This window comes from Aspergillus welwitschiae, assembly GCF_003344945.1.
Source record: "Aspergillus welwitschiae strain CBS 139.54b unplaced genomic scaffold BDQ94scaffold_9, whole genome shotgun sequence".
In the NCBI taxonomy this organism is placed as follows: Eukaryota; Fungi; Ascomycota; class Eurotiomycetes; order Eurotiales; family Aspergillaceae; genus Aspergillus; species Aspergillus welwitschiae.
The window spans coordinates 650,728-668,795 of NW_020798703.1; the positions used below are offsets into that span (position 1 = coordinate 650,728).

Sequence of the window (18,068 nt, forward strand, 5' to 3'; positions counted from 1 at the left end):
GCCGATGGGGGACGCGACAAGACTGTGAATGGAAGGGGGGAAAGGATTGAATCTAATTTAGCTCTAGGGGCGATTGGTAAGAAGGAAGAAAATGACGGCAGACCGAGCGCCCGCACACAAGGGAAGTGAAATGTGTGTGGGAGAGGAAGAGCAAGCCGGGTTGCGGATAAGAACAATGCGGGAAATAGGAATCCAGCTGAGAGGGAGGGGTGGCAGAGGCAGCGATCGGGGAAGCGATAGCTGTTCGGACACCCAAGAGGAATAGAGAGAGAGAGAGAGAGAGGGCAGGTCGATGACCGACCAAAGCTGAACAAACAGCTACTAGCTGGAGAGGGGATGGAGGGATGCGGAGCAACTGGTTCAGGTCAAATGCGACAGTGAAGAATTGAGATGGAGGACGAGCAGAGCAGAAGAACTAACTGAAAGGTCCAGCTCTGACGTTGCGGTGGAGCAACGGATTGGCGGGTGTCCAGGGCGAATCGGGGATCGGCCTGGAAGGGTTGGAAAAAAGATGAGAAGATGGATAACGAACTTTCTTCTTTACTCTCTTTTTTTCTTTTTTTAATCTTCTTTCGATCGACCTATTTATCATTCTTCTAGTTGGTTCTTCTTGTAACATATATCTAATCCATGAAATTGTCTTTTCATCTTTATTTCGGGATATTCCGTCCATCATCTACTACTCCATGATACATCCCTTTTTGGTTTTCACCTGCAGCGCTAGAAGATAGTAAGTTGGCTTTGGTTGGTGGGGGAAGAAGCCAAGATTGCATCTGCCTAGTATTAGGAATAGTAAGTAGTAGTATTGTCGCTACTGTTGTTACCTGGAAGCTCCCTCAATCCGGTTCGCTGGATTAATTGTGCTACCAATTTTCATCTGTATGCGTAGTAATGGTTCCCTCGTTGCTCACGCATGGAGTGAGAATGGACTCGGTCTGGACTGCCAACAAAGCGAAGATCACCCTGAGAGGGGGAGAGAACATGAATTGAACCCGAATACTGGACAAAAGGATTAATTAACACCCAAAAGTAAACTAAAATCCATCGGTGCCATTGGGCCCAGACCAAATAAGGACGCATAGCAAGCAGCCACCCATCCCAATGCTCTTTTCGTTAAGAATTTCACCCAAACGCTTGTGTTACCGTTGGCTGGTACTTCTGTCATCCGCGGAAAGACATCACTAACGTCAAAGTGTTCCTATCGGACATTTGTTTCATTTCGTGCATGCCTCAAATTCTGGTGATGGCTCTCCCCTGCCTATGACTTCCCATTGTCCCCACCAGCCAGCCCTAGGAGAAATTCCCCAAGTAGACGGAAATATTTGGGAGGAGGCGCCAGGTTGAACGGTACTGCCAGATGTATGCCATCTGAACCTACAGTGAAAGATAGTTAAGTCCACAGAAGTACCTAGCGAAGGTACCTACTACCTGTCTACCTTTTCACCTGCCAGCTGTACTTGGATAGGCAGGGGAGCTGCAGGGGCACATCATGATCGCATTCCTCCCCGCCGCTTAGGCGAGCCAACCTCCATCTGCCTCCATCTGCCTACTCCAAACCCAGCTAGAGCCCCTCTCTTCCCCTGGAGCTTAATTGCCCCCATCTCCACTTGAAGCTTTCCAGCTCATTTCCTAGCGTGGGGTTATCTCCCATCACGCCCAGCAAATCAATCAACCCATTATTGCTAATTAGTGCGTTCCGACTCGGGCACCGTTGTCAAGTGTCAGCAACCCATTCTGCCTGTTTCCAGGGTCCTTTTTTCTCCGTCCCCACTGTGCTGTCGATCATGGTGAATTAACACCCCAACCCTGCGCGTCGGGGACATAGAGAAGAATGTTTGTGTGACTTGTGCCGAGTCGGCAGATCCCTGTTTATGATATATCTATTTATGTACGATCTTGGGTAATTACAGTGTTTTACGTGCAGGATTAACCACGACCGACCCAACCCTATTTTAGATGCATTGCTGGGAGAGCATAAGCAATTAACTAGATCCAATTACTCCTTCATCGAGGTCTCAATCTTGCGAATCACTCTCGCTGGGTTTCCCACAGCCAAATGAAATGCGGGAACATCCTGACATAGCAATCATCGTTATCAGCAAAGACCATTTTCGACCCTCTCACAAAATACCAGGAATGGTAAGCTGTCTCGAACTCACCTTGGTCACCACACTTCCAGCCCCAATAACCGCACCTTTTCCGATCGTCACTCCCGGCAACACAGTCACATTCCCTGCGAGCCAGCAATCCTCACCAATATGTATTTCTTTGCCTGATTCTGGACCTTCCGTTCCATTGCGCACGGCCGGATCAAGAGGGTGCGTGCCACTATAAAGACTGACCTTGGGACCGAACAAGGTGCGCGCCCCAATGGTCACCAAGCAGGTGTCGATAATAACACAGTCGAAATTGATGAAGGCGCCTTCTCCCACCTTCACATTGTACCCATAGTCCATGCGAATGGGAGGCTCGATCCAAGGATGCTTCGCTAAGAGCTTATCATCCTCGGCGGGATCCTGACTGGGAGGCGGGAGAGGGGTGGTATCACCCACGATGCTGTTCCTGTCAGCCCGGCTGTAACCGCCATGCCGTGGACGACTGTTCCATCCGCGTGGAGCCTGCCGTGGTTGTATTCCGGCGTGGGGAGCATATACTCAATTATGTTCACTTACTCTTTCCACAACTCGAGGGACTGTCGACGAGACACGTCACCTGCATTGTTGAAGCGGCGACAGGCACTGGCGCAACGCGCTCGATCAGCTGTGAGATCAGAGACGAAGGCATGGTAGAGCTCGCCGCGGCGCATGCGTTCTCGATTCTCTTGCAGATCCATGGTTGTCTTTCGAACGGGACAGCCGGAGAGTAATTCCTTTGTTGCGTTATCAAGAATCAAGGCGGGGGTGAATCCGGAGTTTAGTCGGGACTTGCACTGCGGGCCGTCAGATGGATGATGGATCTTAGTAGACTTTACTCTTTTCTGATTGCCCTGGCCTGGCAGCAACAGGATTTCCATTGCCATTGATTCATCACATGATAATATGGACTATAAGATACAGTGAAGTATGACTGCAAGCTGTCCAGAGATAGCCTATTCTACCTGCCGTATCGCCAGCATCCTCTAAGTTATCATTCAGGACACACAACCCTCCAACATAGTATAACAGTTTGTCCAAAGCTTGATGGCAATATCTTCAATCCAGCATCTATCAACTCTCTCCGTGCCATTTCCACAAGACACATCAACTATCTCCTGTAGAATAAGTCACTTTGCCTCTCGCGCAGCGACCCATCACATTACCACAGACCAAGTACCCGCAGCCCACCAATCAGAAGCCTTTCCGTCGGAGCTCCTCCGCATTGGATCGCAATTAATATTGTTCTCCAAAACTCCCGCGATTGTTCACAACTCCATATAAACATCATCGAGATCCCTCTTCAGCATGACAATCCCTTGACAACACCAGCAGATCTTCTCTCACCACCAACATCAACCTCCACTACACCCAACAACAACAACCACCACCACCACCACCACAAGAAGACCAACAATGTCCCACTCCCCTCCCTCCCCCTCTCCCTCCCCATCCCCATCACCACCATTTCGCCCATACCGACCACCACCACCCACCAACAACCACAACCACACCACCACCTTCGACACCTCCATCCTCCCCAACGGCTCCAAATCCCTCTCCGCCATCTCCATCCGCGCCTACCTCCTCGGCACCGTCCTCGGCGTCACCACAACCCTAACCATCCTCTCCCTCCTCTACGACCCCCTATACACGCCCCTCTGGCGCATCCCCTTCTTCCTCTCTTCTCTCTCCCTCTTCCACTTCCTCGAATACTACACCACCGCCGCATACAACACCCATTTCGCCACCGTCTCCGCCTACCTCCTCACCTCCAACGGCTGGGCCTATAACATCGCCCACGGCTCCGCGATCCTCGAATGTCTCCTCATGCATACATATTTCACCGCCCGCCCGGTGCCGTTATACCTCCCCTCCTCTCTTACGGCCTACCAAGTAGCCGTTGGCTTACTGCTGATGGTCCTGGGCCAGACGATCCGCAGCGTGGCCATGGCGCAGGCGGGCAGTAACTTTAATCATACGGTGCAGGTTACGCGCAGGGAAGGGCATGTGCTTGTCACCGGGGGTGTGTATAGTGTGTTGAGACATCCGAGTTACTTTGGGTTCTTTTGGTGGGGGTTGGGGACCCAGTTGGTTCTTGGGAATGGGGTGTGTTTTGTAGCGTATGCGGTTGTCTTGTGGAGGTTTTTTAGTGGGAGGATTTGGAGTAAGTCCTACTTCTTTTTCTTGCGTTTGGTTTTGGGGGTGTGTGCTAATCGATTTGTGATAGGGGAGGAGAAGTTCCTGGTTGCCTTCTTTGGGGAGGAGTATGAGCGGTATAGGAAGAGGAGTTGGGTGGGGATTCCGGGGATTCATTGATTGTTGGATTGGGATCTTTGATATGATACATATATTGTTTGTTTCTCGTGGAGTACTGGACAGGGAGGTATGGAGGGATTGTATAATCAAGTGATTAGTATATAATATGCAGTAAAAGAAAAGTGGATTTCATCGCTAAATGGCAAAGGTATCAATGCTCCGTGGACGCCGTGGCTATCGTGACCCATGCTGTAAAATCACATCCCTATATACAACCCCACAGATAACAGACAGAGAAGCTAAAGCTTACTCTCCCTCGCCACCGCACCAAGAGCACCACTCATATACGCCCCCTGTTCCTGTCCCTGCCCCTCAGCCTCATCATGCCTATGCTCCGCATCGGCCCCAAATTCATCCCCGTAAAGGACGAGCTCCCTCCCACCACGCGTACTCCACCACGTCACACAGAAATGTGCTCGTTCAACATCCATCTCGCCGCTACTCAGCGCCTCCCAGAACCGTTCCACGCATTGCTTATGCATATCCGGGGTCTTGATGGTGTTGAGCAAGTGCGCCGTGAGAGGAAGCCACTCCTCAAGGTCTTCGACGCGCAAGAAACAGAGACTGTCAATAAGCGCGAGGGTCAGGGCTGCTTGTTCCGACACGGGCGGGGATTTGCCCAGGTCGGGACCCTCGAGTTGCGTGGATGATGGTTGGGGGAGCAGCTGGTCGGATGCGTGGAGTGCTCGGTCGTAGAGAACTTCGAGGAGGATGGATGGGAGGAGACGCTGGGTGTTGGCGATTGGGGAGGGGGGTGCCGTGACTTGGATGACGGTTTTGAAGGCTAGCCGGAACTGACGGGCTGAGAGGTTTTCGGGGAATACCTGGAAAGGATTATTAGCTGGGGAACTCTAGAGATGGTGAGAAGGTATCTTACAGCAAATAGGTTGTCGATGTAGAATGGGAGATGTTTGGCTGCTACGGCGGCGTTGTTCGGGATGGCGAATACGGCAAGGACCGTGCTGTGGGCGGCTTCAAAGATCTCGAGGAGATGGTTGTTTCCGCCTGCTGGAAGGTAGGGAACGGCTGCTGCAACGAGAAGCTCTTCGCTGCATGCGGGTGATAGCAAGGGTGTAAAAAGCTCCGACGTGTTGAGGAAGAACAAGTCCAGGCATCGCTCGATAGGATGGTCGGGGATCTGGCCGAGCTCACTGGGCTTGATGCTTCTCAGAAAATTCTCGGCTAGATCTGGATAATGTGAGAGGATATCCACGGCTGTTAAGGTCACGAACATGTGCTGCGAAGAAGCGTTCTGGCCCATGCGGGATGATATGAAATAGAGATTCCGCAGAATATGGAGAACCTGCATGGATATGAACGGAGCACTGCGGTGAGCAGCCAATACAGGGTCGTTGATCACTCTTCCCAGGACAGCCCGGAGAACAATGACAATGGAATACAAGCAATTACGAAGCAGTCTCCAAAGTCCTGGGATGGTGGTCCTCAACGACTCGGCGTCAAGGAACTCCGCTTCCTCGGATTTGTCGACCTCCGATAACTTGTTGAGCCGCCACTGCACCATAAGTGTACGCACAAAGTCCGTGATGTGGTCCAAAGTCCGAGCGACCAGACCAGGGTCTTTTGCGTTTTCAATGGCATGCGCCATGAGCCGGGACAGAGGCCCTAGGGCAGACACGAGAGGGCTAGATGAGATCGCCGTCACACGAGCAAACGTGTCAGACTGTGCCAACCACTGGAATTGCTTGCCAGGGGCTTCCACGATGTCCTTGTCCACAGTACCTAGGAAGTATCCTCCCTCCAAGCCTTCAGGTGATGCATAGGTCGCATTGACCATGACGGGTAGCAAGACGTCGTAGTCAAGCTTGCTCCTTTCGGAGTCCGATAGCAGTTCAAAGGAGTAGTTCAGAACCATGGTGACACAACGACCGTCAATCTCATTCCGAGGATCCAGCTCCTCGAGCGCAAGCTGTGCAGCCGTCACAAGCGCCCTTTCCAGCTTCCGCCGGACGTGCCACGGCAACCCCTGTCTGTTCTGTCCCTCGAATCCCAGCAGTAACCCCCCAATCAAGATTGTGTGTCTCCATCGCGGTGACTTATCATCCGCTCCATTGACAACAGCTTTGACCCAGTCCTCACGTTCAATCTTCCTAGCCTTTGTGTAGGGCGTCCTCGAGTCGTCAGAAGCTTCGCTTTGTACTATCGCGATGGCGGCTGTGTTAAATATGCTGAGGATCTTGCGACACGTGAGAAGATCGACAGGGCGGTCCCAAATGGCTGGGGTTGCTAGCAGCTGCGATGCGAGCAGAGTAATATTCAGAGGATTTCCAAGGACGGTCAAAAGGCTTGTCGCCGTGGGAAGCAAACTAGCGAAGTCGGTCAGTTGCGTCCGCGCAGCCGGGAAGCGGAGAGGGGGAGGCTATCATACGTGAAGACATCCTGAAGGTCAGATGAGTATTGAAGCGATCTCAGAAGAGCGCCCAAAGAGCGTTCGGTCGCCATAATGTCGAATGGGCGTCAATGGTGCAACCACTGAAGTGGACATTAGACACAACTCAAGTGAGACTGACAGAGAGGTATGGGAGATAACGGAAACCAGCTGCTTCCAGTTGCCGCGGAGAACCCCAGATCACCTGCCGAGGTTCGTTGCGCCGAGAAGCAAACAGTGCAAACCACGAGCTCCTCCGTTCCGAGCGGATCTTATCAGCTTCGCGACCCTTTCTGGCCTCCGTGGTATATGTCCGCATCAGTCGCGGTCGGCCGATTCACCTGGTCGTGCTCGTCTTATGACCCTACACTAATCCTGGTGGCAGTCCAGGTAGCCTTTTCGCAGCCAAATGGCCGACAATCGGGTTCCCATCAATTATCAAACACCTCCTTTTCCGTCCCTCTACGAGCTCTTTCCGACGACGAGTACCGGTGCATACTATCTCTACTACAATAAGGATATTTGGCGTTTTACTCTATACTGGACCTTGATTTTCTATGGCGCAAGCCATCTACTGGTGGCGGCATGGGCCGTGGCCATGCAATGCCGGAGCTGGAAGGCTTGTCTTGCAGTTCCCTTGGTATACATGGTCATAGGTGGATTAGAGGCGCTTTTAGCGGGGAGCATCATTGGCCTCGTGTGAGTCCTCTTGATGCTACGTTCCATACTACTGGCAGCGAACTGACTAGTTGATAGCTTAGGTGCAGTTTACGAAGCGGGTAATTTCAGAATGTCGACCTGGATCCCCCTTTTGTGGGGTGGTATCAATGTGTTGGTCCTCATCCTATCTAGCTTCCCTATCCCAGGTGGATTATGACCGAAGGCAAAACCGAAGCCGAATCGGGATACTTTCATGATCACATAACATTCCCCTTACCTGCTGTGTCGATAGCAGTTACTCATGGACAGCTTTATCGACAAAATATGGCCGAGAGCGCAGGTCCTCATCGAAACCGACTATAATACATATTGTCCGCTGAAAGCCATCAAGGCCATACCAGAAGCCTAGTGACCTGTCAATCTGCCTCTTATCCAGACCAACCAAGTTATGAGCACTATGGACCACAGCTGGAATCATCTTCCGTATCCGTGATCAGGCGTACTGCTCCCTTGCAGGCCGGGAAGGCCCCCGGGCATGCCAGGAAAATTTGGCGGCGGAACGTTCTGGGGCAGCGAAATTCCTTGAGAAAGAAGCTGCTTCTGCAGTTCTGCCAGGTCAACGTTCACCGGAGGTGTCCCCGACATAGCAGGGTGCATGGGAAACCCTGGCAGTCCCGTTGTGGGAGGGAAATTGTTCGGCTGAGGGGGCGGTTGATTGGACAAAAGAGCTGCTAGACGCCCAGGATCCATTTGCGGCATTGAAGTGGAAAACCCCGGCTGGGGTGGGGGCTGGGGAGCCCCAATCCCTGGCAGTATCGAACCCATCCCGTCTGGCTGTGGTGCGGCGCCGGGTGGTGCGAATTGAATTCCGGGAAGAGACGACATTCCGGCCGGTTTCTTCTGATCGACCAAGCTCTCTGCCTCATCCTGAAGTTCTTGTTCTTCCTCCTCACGCATCTGCCGCCGTCCGAAGCCCCGGCTCCATGTACCCTGGGCCTCCGCCGCTTCTTCTCCGATGTGGAACCTATCCTTCATGTAACTAGTCTCTCCGGGTCTGGCACGGGACCAGAACCGTGTGAAGTTATCTTTAGATCCGGATGCAAGAATATGACCCAGAGGATGCCAGTCGAGGGACCAGATGGTGGCACCGTGCGCGTACTGTACCTTGTGGGCAGGGTAGATCACCTGCGCCGGCGTGTTAGCCGGGTCGTTGCTGTCATATGGCGCAATTGTAGGGATCTGCCCGGAGGGCAGGTTTGGTTCATCAAGCAAATAGTGATATAGAGACCCGTCCTCACTACCTGTAGATATGAGAGAGCTGTGAATCGGGTGCCATGTTAGAGAGGAGACGGGCTTCTCATGGCCTCGGAGGATACAAATATCTCGCATCATGCGCAAGTCGAAAACTCTCGCCGTTTGATCCCGAGAGGATGTAGCTAGAAGGTTATTGTTTACGCGGGAAAACCTCGTCGCTGTGACGGTATTCTTGTGGCTATGGAGCGTTGTCAAGCATCTTGCTGTGCGCGGATCCCAGAACTTGACCTGATGGTCTTTGGACCCAGACACAAGGAGACCTTTGGTGGGATGCCAGTCGCAGGATTTGACATCCCAGTTGTGACCGGTAAGAACGGTATCGCAAGTTCTCGCGGTGAAATCGAATATCTTCAGCGTTGTGTCGTCGGATGCGGAGAGGAATTTAGTATCACTTGGTGACCATGCCAAATCGCGTACAGCATCGTGATGTGCGTCATCGATCGTCTCGACGTTGTTAAAGTTAGGTCGCCAATACTTCACGTCACCCTTCTGTCCTCCGGATATTAACCAGTCATGACTGTGGGACCAAGCTAAGGAGGTTACTCCAGCTTGTAGCTGATCATAATGTGCCTATTCAACCATCAGCAACAAAAATCTTCGGCTACGGGATAAATGTATCCGAGCGACACCCACATCCATGACAGTTTCGAAGTTGAAGGCAGTTCCATTCCATAGCATGAATTCGCCCGTGTGGCCTCCCGTTAGCAGGCGTCTTCCTTCCGGTGTCCATCGTACGACAGTGATCGGTTTCTTCGATTTTCCAATCGACTGATGTAAATGCCGCACTGGTATAGTATCCGCCGGAGAATGGACTCGTGCAAGAGGGGGGAGCATCTAACAAAGAAAATTCCGCTCGTGTTAGTCGAAGAGTCGTATCAGAATGTGCGCGGAAATCTGTCGCACTTACATCCACAACATAGCTTGCACTAGGCCTTTCCACCTCAATCTGATGACCTCCTTTATAGCGGGGTTTCCGTGTGCGTATCCATTGCACCATTGATGATCCATAGTCCGTCACGAGTCCTACAAGCGACGGTTAACTTCGCCGAAAGGAAAACGAAGGTAGAGGGGTAAACAAATGTGAACGCATCGGGACAAAGGATCGGATCACACGTACTCGGTCGTCGCGGCCCAGCAATCCCTCCTTCGTAGGATTTAGGGGGCCTTCCAAATGGCTGGGAATCGTTCCCAGGGTCGTCGTAGAAAGCCATTGCGACAAAGCGCACTGCCGAACGCAGGTAGGTTTACAGGGAAGAAAGAAAGGATGACGGAGGAAGCGGATGGACAGTTGCTAGCATGACAGGGGAGGCAAATGGAAGGAAGCAATGACAGCTAGCCGATGCTCAACCTGGTGGTAAGATCCCCAGCTAGAGCCAATCGACCATGTCGTGCATGCAGCAGGAGCAGAAGCAGCGCTTGGTTTGATTGTCGCTTTGGTGATGGCGTTGGGCGTCGGAGCGTCGAATGAAGAGCAACCGCCCTTGACTGCGCGACCGTCATTGGCCGCGCCAAAGCCAGCCGCTGCGCTGCCATGAATTTTAGGCCCGCAACGGCCTGGATCGGCCTGAGGCCAGGCCGTTGCGACGCCGCAATTATGCGTTCTTCCCCTGCAACCCCCGCTGCTGTTCCCTGTGGCTATTATTATTTAAAACCACTACCTCATCCCTCCCTTCCCCCCCTCGCCTCTGACACTTGTCCTGTGTTCTGTCATGTTCATCGCGGACGACGCGCCCTGGTGGGATTCTGTGTCCTGCGTTCTAAGCTATTTCCCGCAATTGGTTTGAACCGAGGCCAGACAAGCTGCTAACTAGAAGTCTCCCTATACTTCGGGCTTGTGACACCACTCCACTGTAAAAGGTGGCTCGTTTCCCACAGCAAAATCAACATGTCTCCTACCCAAGAGGCGTCACATAGCCCTGGTACTGCTATCAGTACTGGGACTGACATCCCCACATCCCCGCAAAAGCCCATGAACGGGAAAGCTTCCAACGGTCATCCTTCCAAAGGGACGAATGGCGCCACCAAGACCAACTGGAGAAGGAGAAGCAAATATCGTCATGTGGAAGCCTACCATTCGAAAATTCGGCATTCCAGTCTCAGTCGCGAACCCAACGTCACGACGAGTTTCCTGGGCTTCCGAAATCTTATGGTCATAGTGTTGGGTTGGCCTCCCCATCCTCCTTGGCCGTGTGTCCGCTTCTGGCTAATGCTTTGTTTCCGGATCTAGTCGCAATGAACCTCCGGCTCATCATTGAGAACTTCATGAAAGTAAGCCATGTCTGAGGATCAACATTCATCAATACAAGCCTAGCTGACCTCTTCGGATAGTATGGTGTCTTAATTTGCATCAGGTGCCACGATTATCGAAGGCAGGATGTTGTGCTCGGCTCCGCTCTCTTTGCCCTCGTCCCATTCCACCTCTACGTCTCCTATCTCATAGAGCTGGCTGCGGCACGGCAGGCAAAGAAGATTGTTGGCCAGAAGAAAAAGGATGGTTCGACCGAGGCACATGAGACCGAACAGCGCATCTTCAAAAACACATGGTGGATCTCTGCATTCTTCCACTGCGTGAACACCCTTCTAAGTTTGGGAATTACGAGCTTTGTCGTGTATTTCTACGTTCACCACCCGGGCATTGGAACCCTTTGCGAGCTTCAAGCTCTTATTGTGTCGTTCAAGATATGTTCGTATGCCTTCACCAATCGCGACCTCCGCGAGGCCATGCTCAACCCTTCTGTCGAGTCCGCCCTCCCGGAAATTTATTCGACCTGCCCATACCCCAACAATATCACCTTGGGGAACCTGATCTACTTTTGGTTAGCACCTACGCTAGTCTATCAGCCGGTATACCCCAGGACGTCACACATCCGGTGGTCGTTCGTGGCCAAACGCCTGTCTGAGTTCTTCTGCCTAGCCGTCTTCATCTGGCTTCTATCTGCTCAGTATGCAGCTCCCGTTTTGCGCAATTCGATCGACAAGATTGCCGTCATGGATATCGCATCTATTCTGGAGCGCGTGATGAAACTGTCCACCATTTCTCTTATCATCTGGCTGGCGGGGTTCTTTGCGCTCTTCCAGTCACTGTTGAATGCTTTGGCCGAGGTGATGCGGTTTGGAGACCGTGAATTCTACACTGATTGGTGGAATAGCTCCAGTCTTGGGGTGTATTGGCGGTCATGGAACCGACCTGTATACCTCTTCATGAAGAGACATGTTTATTCGCCGCTTGTTGGTCGTGGGTGGCATCCTCTTGCAGCGAGCACGGTTGTCTTCGCTCTCTCTGCTGTCTTGCATGAGGTCCTTGTGGGAATTCCCACGCATAACTTGATCGGTATGCATCATTCTCCCGCTTTGTTTTTGGGCCCAAACTAACCAAGTCAGGTGTGGCATTTGCGGGCATGATGTTTCAACTACCGCTGATCATTATCACCGCCCCATTAGAGAAGATCCAAGACCCTACTGGGAAGGTGATAGGCAATTCCATTTTCTGGGTTAGTTTTTGTCTTGTCGGCCAGCCTTTGGGAGCATTGCTGTACTTCTTTGCCTGGCAAGCGAAGTATGGCAGTGTGAGCCGAATGTGAATGTAGAAGCACGCACTTGTCCGCTGTTTGCCATAGATGTAAATAGTAAATAAATGCCAACAACTTCAGCCATTTTTTGAAAAGCAAAGCAACCAAAGTAAACGATCCTGTACCATCAGTGCTCCTCACAATGGAATCCTCTAGATGTTTCTGTTTCATTCATCTTGCTCGCTGCAATGTTCTCTTCGCGGTTGACTTATTCTCCGGATGCTGAATGGCAACGCTGTCGGCGTCGGGTCTTCGGGGATCCGCCAAGGATGCTCTGGATCCGCATCCGGCCGCTCTTGCGCCCCATCAATCGCCCGACTATAAATCGAACTACTTTCGGCATCTTCTAGACTTCCTAATACCGCCTAGTCATAGCAGATTCAAGCTGAGAACACCACAAGTAAATATCACCCATCATGCTTACCCTGACCGTTCCCGAAAACTACGGGTATGTGCCAATTCTACAATCCCTGCAGACAATGCCATTCTCCCCCATGAAGTCTGATTCTAACTATCCTGCAGCTCCGTCATTGCCGTCGCTCTGGGTGCCATCCCCGTCCTGAGCTTCGTCCATGGCGCCGTCGTGTCTCGTCTCCGCAAGGAAGCTGATTGCCCCTACCCTCACTGCTATGCGACCGTAGAGCAGTGCAAGACCAACGTAAGTGAACCTCACACAAACAGGATTCCTCGAGCTAACATACATTCCCAACCGTGCAGCCCAAGGCCGAGCAGTTCAACTGCGCTCAGCGCGCTCATGCCAACTTCCTTGAGAACTCCAGCCAAACTATGCTCTTCCTCCTGGTAGCTGGACTGAAGTACCCCCAGTTGGCGACTGGCCTCGGAAGCATCTGGGTCCTCGGTCGCTCACTGTTCCTTTACGGATACGTGTACTCCGGCAAGCCGCGGGGTCGCGGTCGTTTGTACGGCAGCTTCTACTTGCTTGCACAGGGAGCTCTCTGGGGCTTGACGTCTTTCGGAGTTGCGAGGGAGTTGATTTCCTACTTTTAAGTTTGGACTGAATCCGTAGGTGTGATTGAGGTGATTGGCGATGTTGGCTATACCAGCTATATGTAATAATCTCTACTGTATACTACTATTCAACGCATTTTACTATGCGTGCTGCTAGGGTCGGCAATGACAATGGCAATCTGACTGACGTGGTCTATTTCTCCATGTGCTGCAGGGAATACGAGCTCCAATGGACCTCGGGAGTGGCACAGTCAATGGCAAGGAAACTCCGCCTTTGCAGGTGTGGCTGAACCCCACGGGTCGGAGGCGGAGCAATCCACCCCCCGATGTGGCTGGTGCGTGGAGGGGCTCGCGATGATTTTACTGAGCTTGCTTTTTCTTGTCGACATTGAACGTTGACGTTGGTCTTCCTTCAGATATAAGGGTCAATCACTGCTATATTATTCAGTAGTATCTGCGCATCTCTGGATTTACCAATCAGGGTCCACCAGTCGAAACTTCGAACTACTCTCATTATACAATCCTCTTTCCATCCCCGCATTAACCCCTCCACCAACACCATGTCCTCCAAGTCGCAATTGACCTACACTGCCCGTGCCAGCAAGCACCCCAATGCTCTGGCCAAGAGGCTGTTCGAAATTGCTGAGGCCAAGAAGACCAATGTGACCGTCTCGGCCGACGTTACCACCACTAAGGAGCTACTAGATCTTGCTGACCGTAGGCCGACCCGCTACTCTGCCTGATTATGCTGCATGCAAACTTATTAACGGTGATACCGGACTGCAGGTCTCGGTCCCTACATTGCCGTGATCAAAACCCACATCGATATCCTCTCTGATTTCAGCAACGAGACCATTGAGGGACTTAAGGCTCTCGCGCAGAAGCACAACTTCCTCATCTTCGAGGACCGCAAGTTCATTGACATCGGCAACACTGTCCAGAAGCAATACCACGGCGGTACCCTCCGTATTTCGGAATGGGCCCACATCATCAACTGCAGCATTCTCCCTGGTGAGGGTATCGTCGAGGCTCTCGCTCAGACGGCGTCTGCACCGGACTTCGCCTACGGCCCCGAACGCGGTCTGTTGATCTTGGCAGAGATGACCTCTAAGGGCTCCTTGGCTACCGGCCAGTACACTACTTCCTCAGTCGATTATGCCCGGAAATACAAGAACTTCGTTATGGGATTCGTGTCGACGCGCTCGTTGGGTGAGGTGCAGTCGGAAGTCAGCTCTCCTTCGGATGAGGAGGACTTTGTGGTCTTCACGACTGGTGTGAACATTTCTTCCAAGGGAGATAAGCTTGGTCAGCAGTACCAGACGCCCGGATCGGCTATCGGCCGGGGTGCTGACTTCATTATCGCGGGTCGCGGTATCTACGCCGCGCCGGATCCGGTGCAGGCTGCGCAACAGTATCAGAAGGAGGGGTGGGAAGCCTACCTGGCCCGTGTCGGCGGAAACTAATACTATAAAAGGAGGATCGAAGTTCTGATGGTTATGAATGATATAGAAATGCAACTTGCCGCAACGGATACGGAAGCGGAAACGGACCAATGTCGAGCACGGGTAGTCAGACTGCGGCATCGGATGTCCAAACGGTATTGATCCTGCAGGCTACTATGGTGTGGCACAAGGATCAATGCGGTACGACGATTTGATGCAGATAAGCAGGCTGCGAAGTAGTAACTCTTGCGTAGAGAAAATGGCGACGGGTGGCTGATAAGGGCGGTGATAAGCTTAATTGTCGTCGCAGATAAGCACTGCTGTCTTGCATCCAAGTCAGCGTCAGCAGAAATACGGGACTTCCGAAAGTATATGGCAAAATTAAAGAACTTGACTCTCCAGCAATGTTTTGCCCTGACCGTCGCTAAAACGTTACTACCCCTATACCCGTCTGTTTGTCCCAGCCCGAGGCATTAGGTCTGACTGACAGCACGGCGCCATGCGGGCTTGGGACGCCATGTCCGTCGCGTGATAAGGGTTGATCCATGCAGCTATTATCCTTCCATCGTTCCATTCCCATCCTTGTCCTATCTCCATCCTTGAAACTTTACTAGTTTAGTTGGATGCTCGAGCTTGCTCTCGGCTACTCCATCCAATGGATAAGACCCCGATGCCGGTCCTCATTGGTCTCCAGCTGGTATCGCCCCAACCTTCGTGTGATCGCCTCTCTGCTTCCCCTCATCATCATTACTAACTAGTACATCCAAAAGCCATCCCAGTGCTTCCCCTCACCCTTGCCCAAGACATTCCAAGTGGGCCTTCGGCTGGAAAACATGGACCCATTGGTTCCATCGATAAGCTAGCTCCTCGTCCGTTACCCCAGATTGATACCAGATAACATTGACCAGCGGCTTATCACCGAGGTCTGCGGGTGAGACCCCCCTGCGACAAGTTAGATAAAAGAAACTCGCCTCATTGTGCTTCCGATGGTGTCGGATGACGAGCCTTCGGAAAGAGCTGGCGCCTCTTTAAAGGGGACAGCTGTCGCCAAGTTGTGAAACTCTCCGATAACTACTAACAACCTCTCCCTTCCTTCCCGCTACCCGTGGTCACCCAATTAACTCTCTTTCCTCGGCCAAGATCTAACATGGCGGATGAGAAGACTGAAAAGTCTCCCCCACCGATGACGGTGGATGAGGAGACTGGCACAACAGAGGAAATTGACCCGACAATGGCAAAGCATACGAAGGATGCAGACGAGGCACTGGCGGTCTTCGAAGACCTCCACGGTGAAGTCATCACACTCGATGAGGAGACGAACAAAAGAATACTTCGGACAATCGACTGGCACATAATGCCAATTATGTGTCTTGTCTATGGAATGAATTTCCTAGACAGTTAGTGTATCCCGCGGTAGCCTCCCAAGGTTTATACTAACGATTAACAGAGACAACTTTGTCCTACGCTAGTATTATGGGCATCAAGACAGATCTGAACCTCGTCGGCGACGATTACCAATGGCTTGGTAGTCTGTTCTATTTCGGTTCGTGTGCCTGGATAGTAACAACGTAAGATATGGTGCGCTGGGCTGACACAATGAAGGCTACCTGGCATGGGAATACCCGACCAACCGGCTCCTTCAGAGGCTTCCACTGGGAAAGTACTCTGCCGCTTGCATTATAATCTGGGGAGCGATTCTTTGCTGTTTTGCTGCAGTCAGTAACTTCTCTGGCGCCATTGCCATCCGGTAAATAGGCCTCTTCGTCGAACCCTATGTCACTTCAGTTACTGATTACTTACCTCTAGATTCTTTCTCGGCGTTTTTGAAGCGTCTGTCACCCCCGGTTTTGCTTTGCTGACCTCTCAGGTGAGTTTCGCTATCATCCTGCTTTGCCAATTTTCAATCATCTCTTATACATATTAGTGGTATACCAAAGCAGAACAGGGCAGTCGAGTCAACATCTGGTTCAGCTTCAACGGATGGGGCCAGATATTCGGCGGCTTGGTCGCTTACGGCATTGCCGTTGGGACCGATCGCCATGGCTCTTCCATTGAGCCTTGGAAGATCATTTTCCTTGTGACCGGCCTTCTAACAGTTTGTCTGGGACTTGTTTTCCTCTGGGTCGTGCCAGATAATCAGCTCAACGCTAGATGGCTCAAGAAAGAAGACCGCGTTCTTGCCCTTGCGCGTGTGCGTGTCAACCAGCAAGGAATCGGTAACAAGCATTTCAAGATTCACCAAGTGAAGGAAGCTCTCTTGGATCCTATGACATGGGCTTTTTTCTTCTATGCCCTTATCGCGGATATCCCCAACGGCGGCATTACGAACTTCTTCAGCCAGCTGGTTCGTTCGCCTTACAATGTTCAGCCTAATATTTACTGACCAGTCTGCAGATTACTAGCTTTGGGTACACAGAAGAACAAAGTCTGATCTACGGTGTCCCCGCCGGAGCCATCGAAGTCATCTCCCTGCTCGGAAGCGGCTTTCTCGGACAATACACCAACCAACAGCTTCTCTGCAGCACGGGCGGTCTCATAGCTTCCATTATCGGCATGGTACTCGTCGTTGCACTCCCTCTCTCGAATAATGTCGGTCGCTTAATAGGTTACTACATGACGCTGGCAAGCGCCACGCCGTTCGTGGCACTGCTCGCCATGATTTCTTCGAACGTAGCTGGCTACACGAAGAAGACGACTGTTGCGGCTATCTACCTGATCGGATACTGTGCAGGAAACATCATTGGTATGATTTCATCCCGTTCTGCATTCTTGAAACTTCAACAATTGACAAATATCAAATTCAGGCCCCCAAGTCTTCCGTCCCAAGGACGCACCACGCTATGTTCCTGCAGAGATCACCATCATTGTCTGCTGGGGCGTCTGCCTGTTCATTCTCGCGTTTATCTGGTGGTGGTACCGTATACAGAACGAGAAGAAGGCCCGTATCCGTGCAAGCCCAGGATACGCACCAATGGAGAACCAAGAGTAAGTCAATGTGTCTTTCCGATATTGTTACATACCTATCTAACCGTATACTAGATGGATGGATCTAACGGACTGGGAGAACCACGAACTTGTATATGTTCTGTGAGGACAGCTACATTCCTCTTTCCTAAGGCCTGGTGCCTGGTAATGCCCAAGTTGATGACGACAATGTTCTTCCGTGATTATGTATTCCCTAAAGTCAAGTACATAGTAACTATGATGATTTAATATTGAACATGTACCACATAACCCAGCGGTCGCTATGTCATGCTAAGTCCAACCATCCTTCCCC

General features: G+C 51.8%; 9 protein-coding genes across 9 annotated transcripts; 6 read left to right on the plus strand and 3 right to left on the minus strand.

Annotated features, from left to right (window-relative positions):
• Positions 1 to 2,536: 2,536 nt before the first annotated feature.
• Positions 2,537 to 2,932, minus strand: BDQ94DRAFT_139795 (uncharacterized protein). Its single transcript, XM_026765502.1, has one exon. It carries the CDS (start codon positions 2,831 to 2,833, stop codon positions 2,669 to 2,671), a length of 165 nt encoding a protein of 54 aa, XP_026628588.1. The 5' UTR covers positions 2,834 to 2,932; the 3' UTR covers positions 2,537 to 2,668.
• Positions 2,933 to 3,426: 494 nt separating this feature from the next.
• BDQ94DRAFT_129302 (protein-S-isoprenylcysteine carboxyl O-methyltransferase) lies at positions 3,427 to 4,571 on the plus strand. Its single transcript, XM_026763925.1, has 2 exons — positions 3,427 to 4,299; positions 4,363 to 4,571. The coding sequence occupies exons 1-2, from the start codon at positions 3,549 to 3,551 to the stop codon at positions 4,449 to 4,451; spliced, it is 840 nt and encodes a 279-aa protein (XP_026628589.1). The 5' UTR covers positions 3,427 to 3,548; the 3' UTR covers positions 4,452 to 4,571.
• On the minus strand, positions 4,571 to 6,969 carry pex8 (putative peroxisomal membrane protein Pex17). The gene is made up of 3 exons (XM_026763926.1): positions 6,838 to 6,969; positions 5,329 to 6,775; positions 4,571 to 5,275 (listed from the first exon to the last, which is right to left on the minus strand). Exons 1-3 carry the CDS (start codon positions 6,909 to 6,911, stop codon positions 4,691 to 4,693), a joined length of 2,106 nt encoding a protein of 701 aa, XP_026628590.1. The 5' UTR covers positions 6,912 to 6,969; the 3' UTR covers positions 4,571 to 4,690.
• A 185-nt stretch (positions 6,970 to 7,154) lies between these two features.
• Positions 7,155 to 7,843, plus strand: BDQ94DRAFT_129308 (uncharacterized protein). The gene is made up of 2 exons (XM_026763927.1): positions 7,155 to 7,536; positions 7,594 to 7,843. The coding sequence occupies exons 1-2, from the start codon at positions 7,247 to 7,249 to the stop codon at positions 7,712 to 7,714; spliced, it is 411 nt and encodes a 136-aa protein (XP_026628591.1). The 5' UTR covers positions 7,155 to 7,246; the 3' UTR covers positions 7,715 to 7,843.
• BDQ94DRAFT_129310 (WD40 repeat domain-containing protein) lies at positions 7,604 to 10,232 on the minus strand. The gene is made up of 4 exons (XM_026763928.1): positions 9,929 to 10,232; positions 9,719 to 9,834; positions 9,445 to 9,645; positions 7,604 to 9,381 (listed from the first exon to the last, which is right to left on the minus strand). The coding sequence occupies exons 1-4, from the start codon at positions 10,020 to 10,022 to the stop codon at positions 7,972 to 7,974; spliced, it is 1,821 nt and encodes a 606-aa protein (XP_026628592.1). The 5' UTR covers positions 10,023 to 10,232; the 3' UTR covers positions 7,604 to 7,971.
• Positions 10,233 to 10,415: 183 nt separating this feature from the next.
• On the plus strand, positions 10,416 to 12,576 carry BDQ94DRAFT_139799 (putative diacylglycerol O-acyltransferase (DgaT)). Its single transcript, XM_026765503.1, has 4 exons — positions 10,416 to 10,973; positions 11,039 to 11,079; positions 11,140 to 12,142; positions 12,193 to 12,576. Exons 1-4 carry the CDS (start codon positions 10,697 to 10,699, stop codon positions 12,390 to 12,392), a joined length of 1,521 nt encoding a protein of 506 aa, XP_026628593.1. The 5' UTR covers positions 10,416 to 10,696; the 3' UTR covers positions 12,393 to 12,576.
• Positions 12,577 to 12,699: 123 nt separating this feature from the next.
• BDQ94DRAFT_129319 (MAPEG family protein) lies at positions 12,700 to 13,649 on the plus strand. Its single transcript, XM_026763930.1, has 3 exons — positions 12,700 to 12,828; positions 12,903 to 13,038; positions 13,098 to 13,649. The coding sequence occupies exons 1-3, from the start codon at positions 12,797 to 12,799 to the stop codon at positions 13,386 to 13,388; spliced, it is 459 nt and encodes a 152-aa protein (XP_026628594.1). The 5' UTR covers positions 12,700 to 12,796; the 3' UTR covers positions 13,389 to 13,649.
• On the plus strand, positions 13,532 to 15,014 carry pyrG (orotidine-5'-phosphate decarboxylase pyrG). The gene is made up of 2 exons (XM_026763929.1): positions 13,532 to 14,066; positions 14,136 to 15,014. The coding sequence occupies exons 1-2, from the start codon at positions 13,910 to 13,912 to the stop codon at positions 14,810 to 14,812; spliced, it is 834 nt and encodes a 277-aa protein (XP_026628595.1). The 5' UTR covers positions 13,532 to 13,909; the 3' UTR covers positions 14,813 to 15,014.
• A 770-nt stretch (positions 15,015 to 15,784) lies between these two features.
• BDQ94DRAFT_129353 (allantoate permease family MFS transporter) lies at positions 15,785 to 18,012 on the plus strand. Its single transcript, XM_026763931.1, has 8 exons — positions 15,785 to 16,188; positions 16,239 to 16,334; positions 16,394 to 16,538; positions 16,598 to 16,658; positions 16,716 to 17,135; positions 17,186 to 17,534; positions 17,596 to 17,776; positions 17,831 to 18,012. The coding sequence occupies exons 1-8, from the start codon at positions 15,939 to 15,941 to the stop codon at positions 17,880 to 17,882; spliced, it is 1,554 nt and encodes a 517-aa protein (XP_026628596.1). The 5' UTR covers positions 15,785 to 15,938; the 3' UTR covers positions 17,883 to 18,012.
• The last annotated feature ends 56 nt before the right edge of the window (positions 18,013 to 18,068 follow it).

Coding starts and splice junctions, on each gene's coding strand:
- pyrG (XM_026763929.1), top strand. CDS start 13,910: ATGTCCTCCAAGTCGCAATTGACCTACACTGCCCGTGCCAGCAAGCAC. Junction 14,067..14,135: donor GCTACTAGATCTTGCTGACC/GTAGGCCGACCC, acceptor ACCGGACTGCAG/GTCTCGGTCCCTACATTGCC.
- BDQ94DRAFT_129310 (XM_026763928.1), bottom strand. CDS start 10,022: ATGGCTTTCTACGACGACCCTGGGAACGATTCCCAGCCATTTGGAAGG. Junction 9,646..9,718: donor GTGCAAGCTATGTTGTGGAT/GTAAGTGCGACA, acceptor TTTCTTTGTTAG/ATGCTCCCCCCTCTTGCACG. Junction 9,382..9,444: donor ACTTCGAAACTGTCATGGAT/GTGGGTGTCGCT, acceptor ATGGTTGAATAG/GCACATTATGATCAGCTACA.
- BDQ94DRAFT_129319 (XM_026763930.1), top strand. CDS start 12,797: ATGCTTACCCTGACCGTTCCCGAAAACTACGG. Junction 12,829..12,902: donor ACCGTTCCCGAAAACTACGG/GTATGTGCCAAT, acceptor ACTATCCTGCAG/CTCCGTCATTGCCGTCGCTC. Junction 13,039..13,097: donor TAGAGCAGTGCAAGACCAAC/GTAAGTGAACCT, acceptor CCAACCGTGCAG/CCCAAGGCCGAGCAGTTCAA.
- pex8 (XM_026763926.1), bottom strand. CDS start 6,911: ATGGCGACCGAACGCTCTTTGGGCGCTCTTCTGAGATCGCTTCAATAC. Junction 6,776..6,837: donor GACCTTCAGGATGTCTTCAC/GTATGATAGCCT, acceptor CGACTTCGCTAG/TTTGCTTCCCACGGCGACAA. Junction 5,276..5,328: donor ACATCGACAACCTATTTGCT/GTAAGATACCTT, acceptor AATCCTTTCCAG/GTATTCCCCGAAAACCTCTC.
- BDQ94DRAFT_139799 (XM_026765503.1), top strand. CDS start 10,697: ATGTCTCCTACCCAAGAGGCGTCACATAGCCCTGGTACTGCTATCAGT. Junction 10,974..11,038: donor TCTTATGGTCATAGTGTTGG/GTTGGCCTCCCC, acceptor TTCCGGATCTAG/TCGCAATGAACCTCCGGCTC. Junction 11,080..11,139: donor TCATTGAGAACTTCATGAAA/GTAAGCCATGTC, acceptor CTCTTCGGATAG/TATGGTGTCTTAATTTGCAT.
- BDQ94DRAFT_139795 (XM_026765502.1), bottom strand. CDS start 2,833: ATGGATCTGCAAGAGAATCGAGAACGCATGCGCCGCGGCGAGCTCTAC.
- BDQ94DRAFT_129353 (XM_026763931.1), top strand. CDS start 15,939: ATGGCGGATGAGAAGACTGAAAAGTCTCCCCCACCGATGACGGTGGAT. Junction 16,189..16,238: donor TGGAATGAATTTCCTAGACA/GTTAGTGTATCC, acceptor AACGATTAACAG/AGACAACTTTGTCCTACGCT. Junction 17,136..17,185: donor CGAACTTCTTCAGCCAGCTG/GTTCGTTCGCCT, acceptor ACCAGTCTGCAG/ATTACTAGCTTTGGGTACAC.
- BDQ94DRAFT_129302 (XM_026763925.1), top strand. CDS start 3,549: ATGTCCCACTCCCCTCCCTCCCCCTCTCCCTCCCCATCCCCATCACCA. Junction 4,300..4,362: donor TTTTAGTGGGAGGATTTGGA/GTAAGTCCTACT, acceptor GATTTGTGATAG/GGGAGGAGAAGTTCCTGGTT.
- BDQ94DRAFT_129308 (XM_026763927.1), top strand. CDS start 7,247: ATGGCCGACAATCGGGTTCCCATCAATTATCAAACACCTCCTTTTCCG. Junction 7,537..7,593: donor GGGAGCATCATTGGCCTCGT/GTGAGTCCTCTT, acceptor ACTAGTTGATAG/CTTAGGTGCAGTTTACGAAG.